The sequence below is a fragment of the Gopherus flavomarginatus genome, chromosome 5, assembly GCF_025201925.1.
Source record: "Gopherus flavomarginatus isolate rGopFla2 chromosome 5, rGopFla2.mat.asm, whole genome shotgun sequence".
Classification (NCBI taxonomy): Eukaryota; Metazoa; Chordata; order Testudines; family Testudinidae; genus Gopherus; species Gopherus flavomarginatus.
The window spans coordinates 155674872-155692821 of record NC_066621.1 but is presented as its reverse complement, the minus strand read 5'-3'; the positions used below and the strand labels follow the sequence as shown (position 1 = coordinate 155692821).

The window sequence follows — 17950 nt, the reverse complement described above, 5'->3', positions numbered from 1 at the left end:
CGGGGCTTGATAGCCCGTGGGCTATGCCGGCCTCCACCGCAAGGCGGCGCAAGAACACCCACGAGGAGGCGGGGCCAATGGACTCCGCGCACTCCTGCGAGGGGTCCTCACACGGCCGGGGTGACCTCACACCTGCCTGTCAAACTCCCACGGCCGGGGCGGCCCCCGCTCTCGCTCAGGGGGTCCGGTGCCGGGGAGGAGACCGAGGCTCGGGCGCCGTTGCGGCCAACGCGCCGCACAGACAAAGCCCCGGCGGAGGGAGGGCCCAGAGGAGTCAGGCAGCGCGCGGGCACCTGAACCAGGCTGCGCGGGAAGGGCGAGCGGCAGCAGGACCCCCGGGCGGGCGCGCGGGCTGCCTGAGCGGGCCGGCATGAGGCTGCAGTGCGAGGTGGAGGTGCGGAGCCGCCTGCTGCCCACCTGCGGCCTGCGGGGCCGGGCCAAGGGCGCCCGCGCGCTGCTCTCCCTGGGCCGGCAGCCCGACAGGCCGCCCGGCCACAGCGTCTACCTGATGGTCTGCACCGCGCGGGACCGGGCCGGGGCCAGGTACAAGGTGAGCCCCCGCCCCAGGCCGGGCCCGAGGGGAGACCCCGCCCCCCCCAGCGGGCCGGGCTCAAGGGGAGACCCCGCCTCTGCTTCCCCCCCCCGGGCCCGAGGGGAGACCCCGCCCCCCCCCTCACCGGGCCGGGCCCGACGGGAGACCTCGCCTCTGCTTCCCCCCCCCCCGGGCCCGACGGGAGACCCCGCCCCCCCCACCGGGCCGAGCCCGACGGGAGACCCCGCCTCCGCCCCCTCACCGGGCCGGGCCCGACGGGAGACCCCGCCCCCCCCTCACCGGGCCGGGCCCGACGGGAGACCTCGCCTCTGCTTCCCCCCCCCGGGCCCGAGGGGAGACCCCGCCCCCCCCTCACCGGGCCGGGCCTGAGGTGAGACCCCGCCCCCCCCACCGGGCCGGGCCCGAGGGGAGACCTCGCCTCTGCTCCCCCCCCGCGGGCCCGAGGGGAGACCTCGCCTCTGCTCCCCCCCCCGGGCTCGAGGGGAGACCGCGCCTCTGCTCCCCCCCGACTGGGCCGGGCCCGAGGGGAGACACTTCACATTCTTGTTCTTCGGGGCGGGCTAGGTACAAGGGGAGACCTGCCCACGCTGCACCCAGTGTGACTTCACCGAGCCAGGTAGGGGGTAAGATTTCCTGCACCCACGGCACCCGGGCTACCCAAGGGGAGACACCCCCGTCTCCCTGCAGGTAAGACCCCTTCAAGCGCTGTGAGCCACGGGTCCATTTCGAGGAATGAGTGGAGAGTGGATCCTGAGTACACCAGCGCCTTAGCTCTCGGGTGCGGGGGCTTCTCCATCCCCTTTTCCTGTCTTTTGAAAGTGGCTCTTCTGAAGCCATGAGAACAAGCCGAGCAAGCAGGGAAAACTGCCTGTCTGCAAAATAAACAGAGACTAACCACTCCATACCATTAGCCTTTGGGATCTTGGCAATTCTTGGTGTTCATAACAATAGCATGTAAACATTTCAGGCGAAAGTACAACTTGAGTTAATGTCCTCTCTATTGTGTGATTCTGCTGCCTAACCACATGACTATTCAGTAGACAAGTGTCGGAGGGGTGGCCCTGTTAGTCAGTATCCACAAAAACCACGACTCATTGTTTATGTTCAGTAGACAGAGTACCCTGGAGAAGCTAAACTTAAATCAGACAGGGTCTAAAATCAGATGGGCCTGTATGTATTCAACTTTTTGTTAGTCCAGATATGGTGCAAATTTTCAGTAGAGGTTACAGACCAGCACAACATCAGGTATCTGTCTAGTTGTGCTTTTCACTTAGGCACTAGCAAAGCTTAAGTGTGTTCTCCATCGCTGCAAGATGCCTATGTCTCTGCATTAGAAAAGTTGTTTTTTAATATTGACATTTGATAGATATGCCTGGGTTGTAAAATATATGTAATCAAAGTATTCACTCAAGTTAATAGAATGACTAGAAATGACATGTCATGGGATGTGTAAATATGCTCATTCTGTAATATGGTAATACCTTCTTAAATAGGGAGATGTGATTATTGTTACTGTATAATGTTTCTCTAAATGAAAGGTCACTGTTGTAGTGATTGTTCTATCTCAGTTATTTACATGGTAAGGATTTGTAAACTTGTTACAACTTACTGGATAAAGAAACAATTAAAAAAAAAGAAATTGTGTACTTAACTCTATTCTTGGTATAGTACTATTAAGCCTAATTTATAGTTTTAAACCATATCTTGAAAAGTGCTTTTACAAAATATATGAAAGGCATGATTTAACAGTAAGACTGTTACTGTTGTTTAACCAAAATTAAAAAATACCCCCTGATTTCTTGGGAAGACTTTACACTCAAGCTCTCCACTTTTTCCCCCTTTCTTTCAAACAGTTAAAGGAGAACATTGAGCAGTTCTTCACCAAATTTGTGGAGGAGGGGAAAGCTACTGTTCGTCTGAAAGAACCTGCAGTGGATGTCTGTCTCAGCAAGGTAGAGAACTGATAGTTTACTAGCTTTCTGCCCGGCTTTCTTTATTTTATGTGGGTGGTTCACTGGGAGCCCCTGCCCGTTTTTCTGTGGTGTTGAATGTTGCTCTTTCTGTAGCTAGTAAACACGTCAAGCCTCAGAAGAGTTGGCATATAAAACCTCCTTGAGGTGTTTTCTTACCCGACATGCATTCTGACTCTGCAGCATTCCCAGCACCTACTGGTGCATATAGTGTGAGGTCTCAATCTGGTGTTAGAACTGGATCCCCTGTGTAGGAGTTCATGACACTGGCACTACACCAGCCTTAGCTAGGTTTCCACAGTTAAGTGCTCCATAACCTATGTGCCTGTGCATATTTGGGTGCATGACTTTAATTGTTTGTTGTCCAAAGCAAATATCTGGACTAGAAAGTATTCTGGGGTGATCTGTATGAAGTCTGCTGTGTAGAAATAAAAGTGTACTGTAATGATGTCATATAGAGTATAAATGCTCAAGCCAGGAAGTTTGACAGGACATCATCTGCTTCTCTGTCTGCCTTTATATAAGGCATCTCTCTATTCAGAGTGAATGAGAAGTCACAATGCAAATACCTGAGCAATTTTCCCTAATATTTTTAAAGGAAAAGTTAGGCTATACTCAGTGTTAGTCTTAGCAGTTTGGGCCTGCCAGACAATTATTTTGGGGGCCCACAAATTTAACTAGCCACGAAGGAATAGCCTTTGGATGTGTGGCCTGTGAGGATTCGAAAATATAATTGACTTGTTATATATATTTTTAAATGGGGAGGGATCTTTGGGTTGTCCCCTCATTTTGCAGACAAAGCTGATCCCTGCTGCTTTTGCTTTGATATGTTAACTTTCTTTCCTTTGTTTTTGCATATCCCCGCTGTTCTATCTCTGCCACTCAGTTTCCTCATTTGTCTAGTGTTTTTTCTCTCCTATTACCTTTTAAAAAGCAGCATCCTTATCTTTTTCATCTAGCCAGTCCTCTGTTACTCCTCCCACGTTATGTTGTCTCTTTTCCAAAACAAAATTACTACATGGATTTTCCTTACAATTGTTTCAGTGCTTGTATTCATGTACCAATAATGCACTGTTAAAATGATTATTCAGCTTGTGCTGCAAAATTAGAGGCCTCTGTTAATGTACCAGCAATACACTTGGTCTTTTATTGTTCAGTTAATGCCAGTCCTTGGCAGAACTGCCTGTCTAGAACTGATGCAGAATTTAGGAAAACCTCTAACCTTTCTAGGATTATTTTTCTAAAATCTCAAAATTGACTTGTGTGGCTAAAGGAAAAGTAGATTGTTCACCGTTTGTTTAGGAAGCTGCACTATTTCCTTGTGCCCTTTCGCTTTTGTGTTGTGTTCCAGAGTCTCTGATCTAAATGAAGTCAATTTTGGGATTTATGCTAAGAAGGAAATGTAGGTACTATGAGGAAAATATATTCTTCCTTTTGAATACAGCTTATGGTCCTTGTGAACAGAAAAATAACTTCAGTAGACTTATAGAAAAGATGAAACCTTAGAAGCAATACTGGCAACACTTGATAAAATGTTTATTGCAAGGATGTTATCTGTTTAATGGATTCCGGCAGTAAGCTCCTGAGAACTGGAGGTTCTGGGAAGAACCCGTTGAATCAGCACATCCAGCCTCTGAAAATGGTTTTCCTTATGGGGGCAGGGAGTTTCTCACCTACCAGTTCTACCCCCCCCAACCTCCTTGCCTGCCTGTCCATTTATACAGCGCTCATCACCTTGGTATCTGAGGACTTTGTGCCTCCACTTTCTTCCGAAGCCATTCAAAATCTTAGCACTTCAGTTTGGTGGATATATAATTTTTCAAAAAAATATTGTGCTTTAAATTTAATTAAAATGATGCTTTAATTTAAAACTATGTAATTCTGTTCATTTTAGGGCAGACTCTGTCCTGTCTCACCTTCCTCCTTTATAAGACCAACAGTTACTTATGTTAGGGTTGAATTCTGTTTCTGAAATTGGTAGAGCATGTAGCGCCTTTCCAGTTGTCTGTAGGATAAGGATGTTTCTCTAAAAGTGGTTGTTTTGGCAATCTTGCATGTGGCTGTGCTGTTTGACTGGTTGGTAGGAATTCATGATTTCCCTGTCAGGATGACTGAGTAATCTGATGTAACTTCACAAGCCATTGGATGGCACCTGCCTGTCCTGCCATCTGAAAAAGTGAGGTTTTTTTACCGACGAAAGTTTATGCCCAAATAAATCTTAGTCTTCAAGGTGCCACCGGACTCCTTGTTGTTTTTGTGGATACAGACTAACGCGGCTACACCCTGATACTTGTCCTACCACTGTCGTACTGGAGTTAGAGTTCAGATTAAACTATTCAGTCTTAGATTGTTTCACAAGGATAACCAGAGTCCATAGGAGCCCTGCTAGATATAAATAGTTACAAGAATTTCTTTACCAAGAGGGGATCCACAATACATGGATGTAGCAGAGAGGATTGATCTGAGCCCACACTTTTCCGGAAGGTTGATGCTGAGAGTATTTGGCCTGATGATTAAGCTATGTTTGTGTAACTGATGGAATGTGTTGGATGCGGTGGTGATAAAACACATGCTTGCTCTGCATTCTGATAACGGACCCCTCAGATGCACAGTTTGTGTGTTGATCTAGGGAAAATCTGCAGTAGAGGAAGGACTTGCAAACTCTTCTAATTCAAAACTGCAATAATGATGGCTGCATCCTGTGTCGGAGGAAAGCCCACACACAGTGGCTACCCATTTAAGGGACTTAAGGTCTCTGAATAATCACTTCGCTTAAATATTTTGGAGATTAGGGTGGTCCTGTATACCATAAGAGCTTTCAGTGACCTGGTATTGCCAATAGGTGGCCCTGATTCACACAGTCAGTTAGTAATACCTGATTCAATTGCAATTAACGTTTTGTCACATAAGATCATTTAGAACCAGTGTGCTGCTTTTACTTCTGGGGGAGTTCTGCACCACTGCGCAATGCAGAATTTTGCAGAAATTAACATGCATGCAGAATTTCCTTTCTCCCACAGAAATGGGCTGCAGTGCAGCTAGCTGCCACTAGGGGCCATTGGACTCCGCAGAGCCCAGATTGCAGATAGAAGACACTGCTGGGAGGAGGGAGAGGGAGCTAGAGCAGGGGTTCTCAAACTTCATTGCACTGCGACCCCCTTCTGACAACAAAAATTATTACAGGATCCCAGGAGGGGGGACCAAAACCTGAGCCTGGCAGGGGCAAAGCCAAAGCCCTAGCCCTAGGACCCTGGGCCTAGGAGCCAGAGCCAAAGCCGAAGCCCAAGGGCTACAGCCCTAGGCAGGTGGCCTGTAACCTTAGCCCTGCCACCCAGGGCTGAAGCCCTCGGGCTTAGACTTTGACCCTGGGCCCCAGCAAGTCCAAGCCAGCCTTGGCGACCCCATTAAAATGGGGTCTCGACCCATAGTTTGAGAACCACAGAGCTAGAGGGTTCCTGGCAGCTGCTGTTCCCAGCATGCTCTGAGGGAAGGAGAAGGCAGCATGCAAGAAGCTGTGCAAGCCTGGGGCCAAGCATCGGGCTGTTTCTCCCTCTGGATTCCTAGGCTCTGAGGGGGGAGAGGCGGGACAGGGATGGTTGTCTGGGCAAGGCGGGGCCCTGCAGCTGGGCTCTGTGAGGGAGGGGTTGCAGGTGTTTGGGCTAGGGGAGCCCCACGGTTGGACTCTGGAGAGGAGGTGGTTCGGGTCTATTGCCTGGAGGGGCCCTGCAGGTGAGCTTGGGAGGGAGTAAAGAAACACGAACTGGGTTGTCATAGGGGTTTCTTTAAAGCTTTACTCCCTGGGGAATTTTTGTGTATCTGTATTGTTGCAGACATACTTGCTGACAGGTATGTTGAAATAAATTACCAGAATAATTGAAACTGGCATGATTATGTAGTGTTATTTCGACAAATAAAATGTGAAGAATTTTTAATTTTTTGGCACAGAATGCCCCCAGGAGTATTCTTTGCATCCTGATTGAAGATCCTTCTCTCTTGGTATTGATTCTGAAATGGTACAAATCCAAAGGTTTGTTTCTGAGCAAAAGGCTGAAGGCCTGCTAGCAGCTCAGGGGTTTACAAGAGGTATACATATTGAAGCGGAAAATGTATGCAACTTAAAGACCCATTTGGATTGCATTACATGTCTACAAGAAAACTGCTCGACTGACTTCATCTGTCAGTCTAGGTTACATTATCCACGTAGTGTTTATTTAGTTGCTAACTTCAGCATTCCATGAAGCAGCTGAAGGTAAATCACGAGCTGCTTATTACATTTAAAACCTCTTTTTAAAAAGCTCGATGTTTCATTGGATATGAATGTGGCCATTTCACAGAACTGATGCAACCTCCTTCTGAGCCACTGTAATCTTGAGTTCAGATTTCCTGATGACCATGACTTCAGGTTCCAGAATGAGCTTCAGGATCTAGGAATACATCCACTCTAAATTCTTTAAGAATTAGTGGTGCTCTGGCTTTGCATTTTCCTTTGTCAGCTACGTCCCAGACGACAGCCGTCATGCCATATCATCATTGGTTTCATAGTTCCAGTGGATGCTGGTAACTTGGATCTCCTGAGTAGGAATATATTCCTCAACAAAGTTCTTCCCCTGGCATCAGTGCCAGAGTATGATTTCCCCGTCCCCTCAGTTAACAATTTTCATACTATGCTGAACCCCTTGGCAAACCTGCTCTGCATCCCTGGTTCATGGACTGCAGTCCTACAGGGATGTTCTTGTCTCTGACTGGAGCCTGATCCAAGCCCACCAGCTTCTTTAGGGCTGGGAACATCTGCCATGTCCCCCACCTTCCTGGAGGAGACAAACCTCTGTATGGTGTGTAGAAAAAGACCTGACAGAGACTCAGCAGCAGCCTTGTCCAGGAGTGCTCCTGGAGGTGAGGAGACAGGTTACTGATGGAGCTGGCACATTTTTATTTGTTATGGCAACGGAGTGGGGAGTGATTGTTGAATGTCCCAAGCAAAACACAGTCCTGTGCCCACAGAGGGAGGAATCTGCCCAAACCCAGCACCCTTGGGCTGGGCTCCCAGAACTTGCCTCCCTGCTCTGTGCTGCTAAGCAGGATGTGAGACTGCAGTGCAAGGCCTTGCCCCTAATAGCCTGAAGGGGGCAGAGGGCACTGTCTTCCCTGAGGGGATTCATCCTATTCTCTTCCCAAAAGTGAGAATTTCAGCTTAATTAGTCAATCTCCCTGCCAATCATTTTTTCATATCCTTTCTGGTAATGTTCTCTTTCATAACCTTGTTGTAGAGAGGTTCCTAGTTTCTCTGGAGTAGACTAAAGATGTTTAGAACATCCATCCAGTGCTTTATTTTATAACCCTGGAGCAAAAGATCATGCTACAATCAACTGTCTTATTTTCCTTTAGCAGGCCTGCACCAGCAATATCACATTAAGATCCATAAGGTCCAAGAAATGTCTACTTACATAGCCAGCTTCAGATCAGTTCCGGTCCGGGAGATTTGTAGGGCAGCAACACAGACTGCTTACTGTGCTTCTACAATATCCTTTTTTATTGCTGGGGCTCTGATATTTTGATTCCAGTTTTACTTATTACTATCACAGGGTCATTTCCTAAGTGCTTCTGAGAGTAACCATTTACCTGTTTTATTTGCATGGGCACGTCTTTGTGGGTTTTCTCCTCAACTTGTTCTTGTTAGAGGTATAATACTAACTTTGCTTAGATAATGTGGAGGGATTTTCTTTTTGAGATACCAAAAGACAAGGTATTGTCATCTTGAAGTTGCAGAACGTTTTAATATCAGCCTCTGAAATCCAAGAGCTTCTTAGTTTCCAAGAGTTGGGATCTGCTGTGATATCCACTTACCTGTAACTTTTGTTCTCTGGTGTATAGTCACAACAAATCTACCCACTTCCCCAAAGATCGGGAGGGTATTTTTTTAAGGTTCAGATTTGATTTGCCACCTTTGACATTGAATGGGGAGTTAATTGACGTTAGATATTTGTTACCTTAGTAAGAAAACCAGTCGTATTGTTAGCAGTGCAATCCTGTTGATTTGACCCTTACTGCTATCGTAATAAAATACGGCTTATCTGTATGACAATAGCACCTAGAGGCCCCCAGGATTATGGCCTCATTGTGCTGGGCTCTTCAGACACATCATAAGAGACAGTCCCCTCCCCTATAGAATTTACAATCTAAACAGACATTTGGGTGGAAGAAAGGAATTACTATCCTCCATTTTACAGATGGAGAACTGAAGCGTATAGACTTAGTGACTTGCCCAAGCTCACAAACTGTCAGAGCTGGGAATAGAGTACAGATCTCCCAAGTCTCCACACAGTCCTGAAGCACAGGACAGAGAGAAGTGCGTGTTGTCTGTGGGAACACCTCATCATCTGCTTCTTTTTGTTTGTTTTTTGAGGTGCATAATAGCTTAATCTGTCTGTTTACTGCATGCCAGTTACTTTTCTATGAGAGGTGGTTTGGATTAGATCTGTACTGGGAAGCTTTCAAAAGAGCTGAGGCATTTGAAAGTGATGCCATATTATTTAACCTCAGCCGTACCAATACAGCCCTCCTTTAAATCTATTAAAGTTGTGCTAGATCTTTACTCAACATGCAAGTCATCTGGTATTTCTCAAACCTATTCATGTGATATGTCGGGGTGCTGTCATAATTCTGGGCCCAACCTAAAGCAAGGATGGTTATTTCCTCAGAAAAGTAGGGCGGCTTCCTGGCTCTACCAGAAGCTTCCTGTGTGACTATGGGCAACCAGTTAGCCTCTCTGTCTCAGAACATCTGAATTTGCTCTACTGATGTTAAACCAGTTAGTCCAGAGTTTCCACTGTGCCTCACACTCAGAATGCCTTTGTTGTTTTTTTCCTCTGCCTAGGGGATGTCAGAAACACTGTTTATAGCCTTAAAGCTTTGCCTCCTCCTCCACCCCATGTGTGTAGTCTGTAGAAATGGGCATGTTAACCTGTTCCAGCTGTGACTTGCTGCCCTCCTTTTCCAACCCTTATTCTGTGCTAGCTTCTCAGCTTCAGACTCTTGCGCTCTGTTCTTTTTTTGAGCTATGTAGTGCATTTTGTTTGCTCTGATTGATTAGAAGAGGTTGTAACTTCTCTAACTGAATTTTGTATCATTGGTACTTAAATACAATTACTAGAGAGTTCAAAACAAGCCTGAATTAGGTCTCTTTTTCCCCGCAGCCATTTTCATTACCCTGCTGACTCAGTGTCATTTGTCACACTCTCCTGTACAAAAGAGTTCAGAAAGTGCTAGCACAAGTACAGGAGGTTTAAAAGTGAAATGTTTAGTTATTCTGTTTTTGCTTTTGTAGGCAAATGCCAGCAATTTAAAGAGCTTCCTTGCAGCAGTGAGGCTGGCTCACCGAGGCACCGATGTTGAAGCACTGCCACTCTCAGTCTTGGTACCAGCAAAGACTTCAGAAGTTGAAAAACCTAAAACGAAGATGATCATTACGTCGAGAAGAGACTATCCGCTAACTAAAAATTTCCCTTACTCCCTCGAACATCTGCAGGCCTCGTACTGCAAACTCGCCCGAGTCGACATGCGAATGCTTTGTCTGAAAAAACTCCGAACACTAGATTTAAGCCACAATCATATAAAAAAGCTGCCAGAAACGATTGGTGACCTTGTCAGCCTTCAGGAGCTTAATCTGCACAACAATCACTTGGAGTCCTTCTGTGTAGCTCTATGCAACTCCACGCTTCAGAAGTCTCTCCAGTTTTTGGACCTCAGCCAAAATAAAATCAAAGCACTTCCAGTTCAGTTTTGTCAGCTGCAAGAACTCATTCACTTAAAGCTTGATGATAATGAGTTGATTAGGTTGCCATTCAAGATGGGCCAGCTAAGTCAACTACGCTTCCTGTCAGCAGCCCGTAATAAGCTTCCTTTTTTGCCCAGTGACTTCAGAAATCTCTCACTTGAGAAGTTAGATCTCTTTGGAAACCCTTTTGAACAGCCTAATCCTCTTGTTCCCAGCATACAGCTAAAAATACCATTAACTTTATTAGAATCTGCTGCAAGAGCAACAGTAAATTACAGGTAAGAATAGAATGATTGGCCTGTAGCTTTGAAAAAATGATAAACAACCTGGCAAGTGTTTAATTTTGACTTCTAATATGTGCAGTTACAGTAAATTACAGGGTAGCAGAAAAGTTCCTTTAAACTCAATGTAAGTTCATCTCTCAAGGCTCAGAGGAATAATGGTGAAAATCTGAGATTTTTAACTGTAACTTGAAGCTTTTGAAAGTGGGGTCAGAGTGAAACCTGTAGACTGAAATCCTCTATCCACAGAACAGGTATAATTTCAGTAACGAACATCTGCTCTCTCAAGTTATGAGAATACACCAGATTCCATGAACATTGGTCTCTTCTGAAACTACCAGTGCAGGGTTTCTGTTGTGGTGGGGTTTTGTCACGTGGGTATATCGCTGGTGAGTCTTGCCCACATGCTCAGGATTTAGCTGATCGCCATATTTGGGGTCGGGAAGGAATTTTCCTCCAGGGCAGATTGGCAGAAGCCCTGGGGGGGTTTCGCCTTCCTCTGCAGCATGAGGCACAGGTCACTTGCTGGAAGGTTCTCTGCACCTTGAGGTCTTTAAACCATGATTTGAGGACTTCAGTGGCTCAGACACAGGTTTGATACAGGTTTGGGTGGGTGAGATTCTGTGGCCTGCATTGTGCAGGAGGTCAGACTAGAGGATCATAATGATCCCTTCTGACCTTGGAGTCTGATTCTGTATTGGGTCCTATCCACTATGGCTTGAGGCTGCTTTCAGCTTGTATTCATGCACCAATATTACAAACCATGCTAAATATTTGCTAATGGGTAGCCGTTTTCTGCTAGTATGCTGGTTTTTGAAAAGGAAAAGAAACCTCTCCACACTGAAACTGCCAGCTGCAAATATATTTGTACATTGTTCTTCTCTTGGTGTGGACAGGGCTTTAGAGAAGATCTGAGCAGTGCTGGAAAGAGTTTGGGTAAATGTGAGGTGACTGCTTGGAGGGTAAATGTCTAGCTGTAGCTACATCATTCCAATTGAAGTCTCAATCTACTTTACCACTGGCTTTCTTGAACCACTGCAGCATCAGGATTGCTAACTGGCATTAGGGATTAGGATGTGGAGCTTTTCACTTCTAACTTGAAAAGACCCAGTTCTGAGTAACTAGAAGTAATTACCATCTTATACTTGCAGGAAATAAGCAGCTTCCCTGCAAGGCCAGTATCTGTCATCTGCACCTCCCTGGGGCTACTACAATGCAACTCCTAAATGTTACTGCCTGTTGGTTTGTATAGAAACCAGCAGCTGGGTTAGGAGTGGAGCTGCCATGCCCAGTAACAGCCACTAGGGGAGACAGGCAGAGGAAAAATGCACAAGTCCCAGGCTGCAAGACATAAGAGTCTGCTGCTTCTGGACTACACAAGAAAATGGGGCTAGGATTAGGAGAGGTGTGAGGAAGGTGTAATATAGGATCCTGAGACAGAAGAAAAGGGAACTGAAGTGTAGATTATCAAAATTCTGTAATGTTTCTCCAGTCCTCTCTCTAAAATATAAGCTGTAAAGTCCTGTCCACTTGTAACCTGTACTTCCAGACAAATACCTACAGGTATTTGGGGCACTCTCATAATGTGAATTTACTGGCTAGCTCATATCTAGTTTATATTCTCACTGCCACTGACCTCCCCTTCGCAGGTGAGTTGCTCAATACAGTCCTGATGAAGCTTTGTGAATACTTTTTTTCCCCCACTTCCAAATACAAAGTACACTTGTGACAAGCTAAAAGTGCTCTCAAAAAAGTGCTAAGCAACCTAAATACAGGGGTTGCTACCAGCTCTCTTTTTAGTAGCGTTATCTCTAGAGAATTTAATGCCAGTACACTAGCCAGTTAGATTTCAGGAAGGTTTATTTTAGTTAATACGCCAAGCATAATCATTTTAATGCATTGCTGCTAATTGACTCCAAGGGTGAGGGGAGATTGAGGGTTTGTCTACAGTTACCAGGGGATCTATGCAATGGCGGTCGATTTAGTGGGTCTAGTGAAGACCTGCTAAATCAGCCGCAGATTGCTCTCCCGTGGACTCCTGCACTGCACCTGAACGAGAAGGACAAGAGGAGTCGGCAGGAGAGCGTCTCCCATTGACATAGATCTACTTACCACAGGTTCCACACTATGCTAAGTACATCAACTTCAGCTACATTATTCACGTAGCTGAAGTTGCGTAACTTAGATTGATCTTCCCCAGTAGTGTAGACCAGGCCTCAGAAGGAACCCTTCCCAGAAATCCCTAAACTATATTTGGGATATGTTTTTATACTTTGTAGCATTATAGTTTTCCATATGCAAAGTAGGAATTTGGATTGTCTGTGGTTTCACTCCTCAAATTAGAGGGAACTGGGAACAGATCAAAGGCAGCAAACTAATTTGGGGGGCAGAGTCTCTTATGGTCATTTAGAACAATAACTGCATGAGGGAGAATTCTTGGTTCTAGTTCTTGATCTGAAGTGATTCTTGAGTGTCATGACAGAGAAGGTAAGTAAGTCAGCAAGAAGCTGAGTTAAGATGTCTAGGACATACTACTATTTTGTTTATTTCAAAGCAGTTTTTATAAATATCTAATTTATACTATTTCCTGCTTACTCTTATCAGCATAAGTAAGACATCTGACATCACTGTCTCTTCTATGTCACAGGCTTTGAGATATTTTATGTATTATGAATGGATTGGAGGGAGGGATCATACAGAGATCTTGCTCACCAGTGTTGGGTGGGGGAAAGGCAAATGTATAGTGTGGTGGCTAAATTCTTGTTGCCCCTCTTTTTTTTTTTATCCTTGCATCTGTCCTAGCACTGTAATGCTTTTTTTATAACCAGCATGGCCCTGTCTCTTTTTCACTGTGTCTGTCTTGATCCAGGTTCCTGATCCTTAACAAAGCAACCAGGAACATGGCTGCACTTTGTTTACTTCCATCTTGGCTGGAACGCTAGTCTGGCATTGTAGATGATGAACAGACTCTTTCAGACTTATGTTTATTTCCTCTTACAAAGGGATATCTCGTAGCACAATTGCTAGCAATGCATGTGTCAATCACTAAATTTGACTGGTATTGGTTACTGTTGCGGTATGTTCTCACACACTCATATTTTTCAACAGGATCCCTTATGGTTGTCATCTCCTTCCTTCTCACCTCTGGGAAGATCTGGAACTAGCTAAAACTTGTCAATGTGGAAGTGCCTGTCTAAGCTGCTTCATTCAGACAACAGTGACCATGAATCTCCACCATGTAGCTCATACTGTGGTCCTTGTAGATAACATGGGAGGTACAGAGGCACCCATTGTCTGTTACTTTTGCTCTCTAACTTGTTATTCCCAGTTTCTAGATAGATATCTGCAAAGTAATAGGTGATCGTAAGGGACAGCAAAGGCACTGTTGTGAGAAGTTTCATCCAGTGATGGAGGACTCCTAAATCAAATGTTGCTTGGCTGTCCTTGTCTGCTGTTATGAAATGGAGACAAACCATTGAATGTGCACTACAAATAGTTAATAATGTCAAACTTGCTAAGCCTGATGTGGTGTGTCAGTGCTTTAAAGTTTCACTAATCTTAGGTAGCTATCACTTCAATGCAGAAAGAGAGATCGCTCCCAGCTTGAATCTTCTTAGTAAGAATGTATTTTAGCTTGCTTATATTGCTGTAACTTTCTCCAAAGCTTCATTATTTTTTCTCTTTATGCTCTTTTTATGGAATAGATGACCTCTTCTTGCCAGAAGGAGGGAGTTGAGTGAATTTCTGCTTGTCTTGTACACCGTCCCTTGCTTGATGCTCTGAATTCTATCAGCTAGAGAGTACTAGACTGTTTTCCTAGTCCAGAATCTACTGTTCTTCTTCAGTAAGAGCACAGTGTGGTGCCTTTCCTGCTAGAGAGCAGGAGTCCTATGTCTATTCACTCGCTTGTTTATTGCAGAGCAGCAAAGTGGTCTGCTGCCAAAGAGTATGACTAGTTCTAAAACACCCTTCAGGTATTTTTGGTTCCTAAACAATTCCATTTGTAGGGTGCTCACCTCAAACAGGAAACAGTATTATGATTGTTTTATCAGAACTTTGTCATGTGAGAAAGAAATGATAGCTTCACATTCACAACCTAAATTGTTTACTATTTCTAAGCATCATGTAAATTTTTAAGGTACTTGAGATGTTCATTATATGATTACTTCAATTATTAAATGGTGAAATTCTTTTTCTTGCACGTGTGAATTTATACAAATCTTGCTTTGGGTTCCAATTGCACTTGTCCATTATGATCATCTAATGCTTTCCCAATCTCTTAGCTTGACCAAGATTCTGAAATGTTTGGAGAGCCTTCGCACTCCTAATTCATGTCTTGTCTGTGGCTTGATTATTCAGTAAAGAGCTTCTGAGCTATCTTTAGACTGCCTGTGCCGAAGAACATGTTAAGGCTTTGGAGAAGACATGTAACATTAACATCCCTTTTGTCTGATTTTCTGGAGCTGCATTACTAATTACCGTAGCATGGGCTGTACATTTCCCACCTTTCCATGTTTCTGAGGCCAGGTCTACATTACAGACCTATATCAATATAACTATGCACTCTAGGGAAAAATACTTTTCTTTAGGGAAAGGAACCTCCCAAAGCTAGTGAAAACAGTTTAGAAATGTTTAGTTACATGTTCACTAATACATTCTCTAACACTGATAGCAAATGTCATGTGAGTTTATATACTGTGTTTTCATCATTATATAATGTTTGTGAAGCACTATATTAGTAAAGGGAACAATTGATTTTATTATTCTTTATTTATATAGCTGTTTAATTACTGAAATAATTCAAACCAGGAAGTTATATACACCTGTTTATTTAAAACTGATCTCAAGAAACCAAACAAATGAAATGTAAAACAAGTTCCACAGAAAGTCTGCTGTAAGGTGAATGAAACAGTGACCTAGCTGACTGAGGCAATCTTAATAGCTAAGGTATTGGTCACTAATTTACAAATGGAATTTTTATATGCACTGCATCATCTGTTTTCAAGACCGGGATGGAACGGAGAGACAAAGGTATAGACTTTAAATATAGCAATAACAGTTGAGCAAGTCACTTCATGGGGAGTTAATGGCCAATATATAGGGAGGAAAGTTGGTGTCTTGAACAAAAGTTGGGCAGCTGACTCAGGGAGGGATTATTTTAATCTTGTTTTATATGGGGGACTCCTCCAGGATTCTTCAGTTGCCTGTCCTCAGATGTGCTTGTTTTTTTCGCATCCATCATATCTGCCCTTCCTGATGGGGAGGTTTGGATACAATTAATCAAATTGTCACAGAATTAACTTGGAAGGGATAGGAGTGAGGTAGTGGGTGCCACAGATCCTCTGGAGTTGTGTGTAAGTTTTTGTACCAAGCTCATGACCATAGTATCTGAGGATCTTCCACTATTACATTAAGCATCATACTAACATCTGTCATGTTCTCACTCTCTCCCCAGGTGAACTGTGTACAGTGGAGTGTTTTTCAATTTGTATTAGAGAAGGTGAAGGAAAAATGTGTGCCATGCACTTGGAGTGTAAGGTGGGGAAGTTTGTGATGGTCTTGAATTCCTGCGGGCATTGATTCCGTAGGTTTGGGTGGGCCTCAAGGTTCTGTCTCCTATACAGGTGAGCTTTACCCTTATTGTGGAAAGTTCCATTGGGCTCAGAGGATCAAAGCTATCAACCACATCTTCATCCTGGAACTGTAGCTGATCTTTTACATACCCTGGTCCTAGGCCATTGAACACCTTAAAGATAAGGACCAAGACTTTGAACTTGGTTCAGTATTCTATGGGAAGCCTGCATAATGAGAGGGAAACAGGTCTGACATGTTCAGTCACCAGTGGTGCTGAGGAGATGTGCTGTAGCATTCCATGCTAGATGAAGTTTCCTAAGCACCGAGGGCTTCATGCCCGGATATACTACATTGCTGCAGTCCAGTCAAGAGGTAATGAAGGCATGAATAACAGAGGCCATGTCATTGTTCACCAGGATGGGAGAGCCTCCCCTAGCCAATCAGAGATGATAGCAACATCTGTGAGTAACGCTTTCCTTGTGAGAGCTTAGTGTGAGAAACCAAGAGTCTCCTAAGCTACTTATTGAACTGACAAATTATGGGTGTGACCCTTCAACCGAAGGAGACTGCAGCTCCAAAGTCCATTCCTATTGCCACCAGCGTTACCTCTGCCTTGCTTGAGTTTAGCTTCAGCCAGCTGTTCTTTATCCATTAACTGATCTCATCCAAGCACTGGGCTATGTTGGTGGTAGTGATATGGTTGTATAGGGAAGACTAGGTAGAGCTGTGTGTCAGCCACACATTGCTGGCACTCGAGTCCATGTCATTTGACCAGTTCATGTAGTGACCATGAAACACATGGGCTTTCCAAAGGGAAGACATGAATTGGTGAAAAACTGATGTGTTCTCATAGAAGTCACTTGCATTTTTGTTTAATGTGATTCTGGGAGAACTTCCTATGAACACTTATGTAATCAAAGGGAACATACAAATTAAAGTATTGGAATATTCCATGAAATACTTGATCCAACCTGAACAGAATGGATGAGTTGACTTATTTTGGTATGTTATGCAGAGACCAACTTCTCTCTTAGAATTATGTAACGCCAATACTTTTAGCCCCAGTCCTTTAACTTTTGATTTGCAAATTTCTAGATGTATGTTTAAAGCTAAAGAAAACTTTTTAATACTATGAAGAAAATTGGTCAAGCTTGTTTTGGAGTTACAAATATTAAAATTTATCCTGAACATGGAAACACTCTGCATCAGCTCCTTAGTTAATGTTGTGACCAGAATTCCATTATAAATTCCTATAATTTTGTACAGGGAAAGTATGTTGGGATTTACTCTGAATAGACTAGAATCTCTTTTGCAGATGTGAAGGCAATTGCTCAAATCATTTTAAAGTTAAGGATACTTTAACACAGGGATAGGCAACCTATGGCACATGTGCCGAAGATGGCACGCGAGCTGATTTTCAGTGGCTGGGTACTGGCCACCAGTCTGGGGGGCTCTGCATTTTAATATAATTTTAAATGAAGCTTCTTAAACATTTTAAAAGCCTTATTTACTTTACATACAACAACAGTTTAGATATATATTATAGACTTATAGAAGGAGACCTTCTGAAAACATTAAAATGTATGACTGGCACGCGAAACCTTAAATTAGAGTGAATAAATGAAGACTCGGCACAGCTCTTCTGAAAAGTTGCCAACCCCTGCTCTAACATGAGACTTCTTTGAAATGTAATTAGTACCCATCATTTAGCTTTCCACCTTAAAAAATAAACAAACTTGACTAGCACTGCAATTTTACATAGTTAAGTGCCATTGAAAACTAGGCTATGGGCTACCTT

The 17950-nt window shown here is 44.2% G+C and overlaps 1 protein-coding gene across 3 annotated transcripts; it reads left to right on the top strand.

Moving 5' to 3' along the window:
• Window positions 1-344: 344 nt before the first annotated feature.
• LRR1 (leucine rich repeat protein 1) lies at window positions 345-16560 on the top strand. Of its 3 annotated transcripts, none has more exons than XM_050954713.1 (5): window positions 345-550; window positions 2407-2505; window positions 9848-10575; window positions 13687-13853; window positions 16034-16560. In XM_050954713.1, the coding sequence occupies exons 1-5, from the start codon at window positions 371-373 to the stop codon at window positions 16156-16158; spliced, it is 1299 nt and encodes a 432-aa protein (XP_050810670.1). In that variant the 5' UTR covers window positions 345-370; the 3' UTR covers window positions 16159-16560. The 3 variants fall into 3 exon arrangements, with proteins under 3 accessions (XP_050810670.1, XP_050810672.1, XP_050810671.1); XM_050954715.1 differs by lacking the exon at window positions 16034-16560 and adding an exon at window positions 14283-14769 and having other exon boundaries at window positions 349-550; XM_050954714.1 differs by lacking the exon at window positions 16034-16560 and having other exon boundaries at window positions 351-550; window positions 13687-14769.
• Window positions 16561-17950: the final 1390 nt, after the last annotated feature.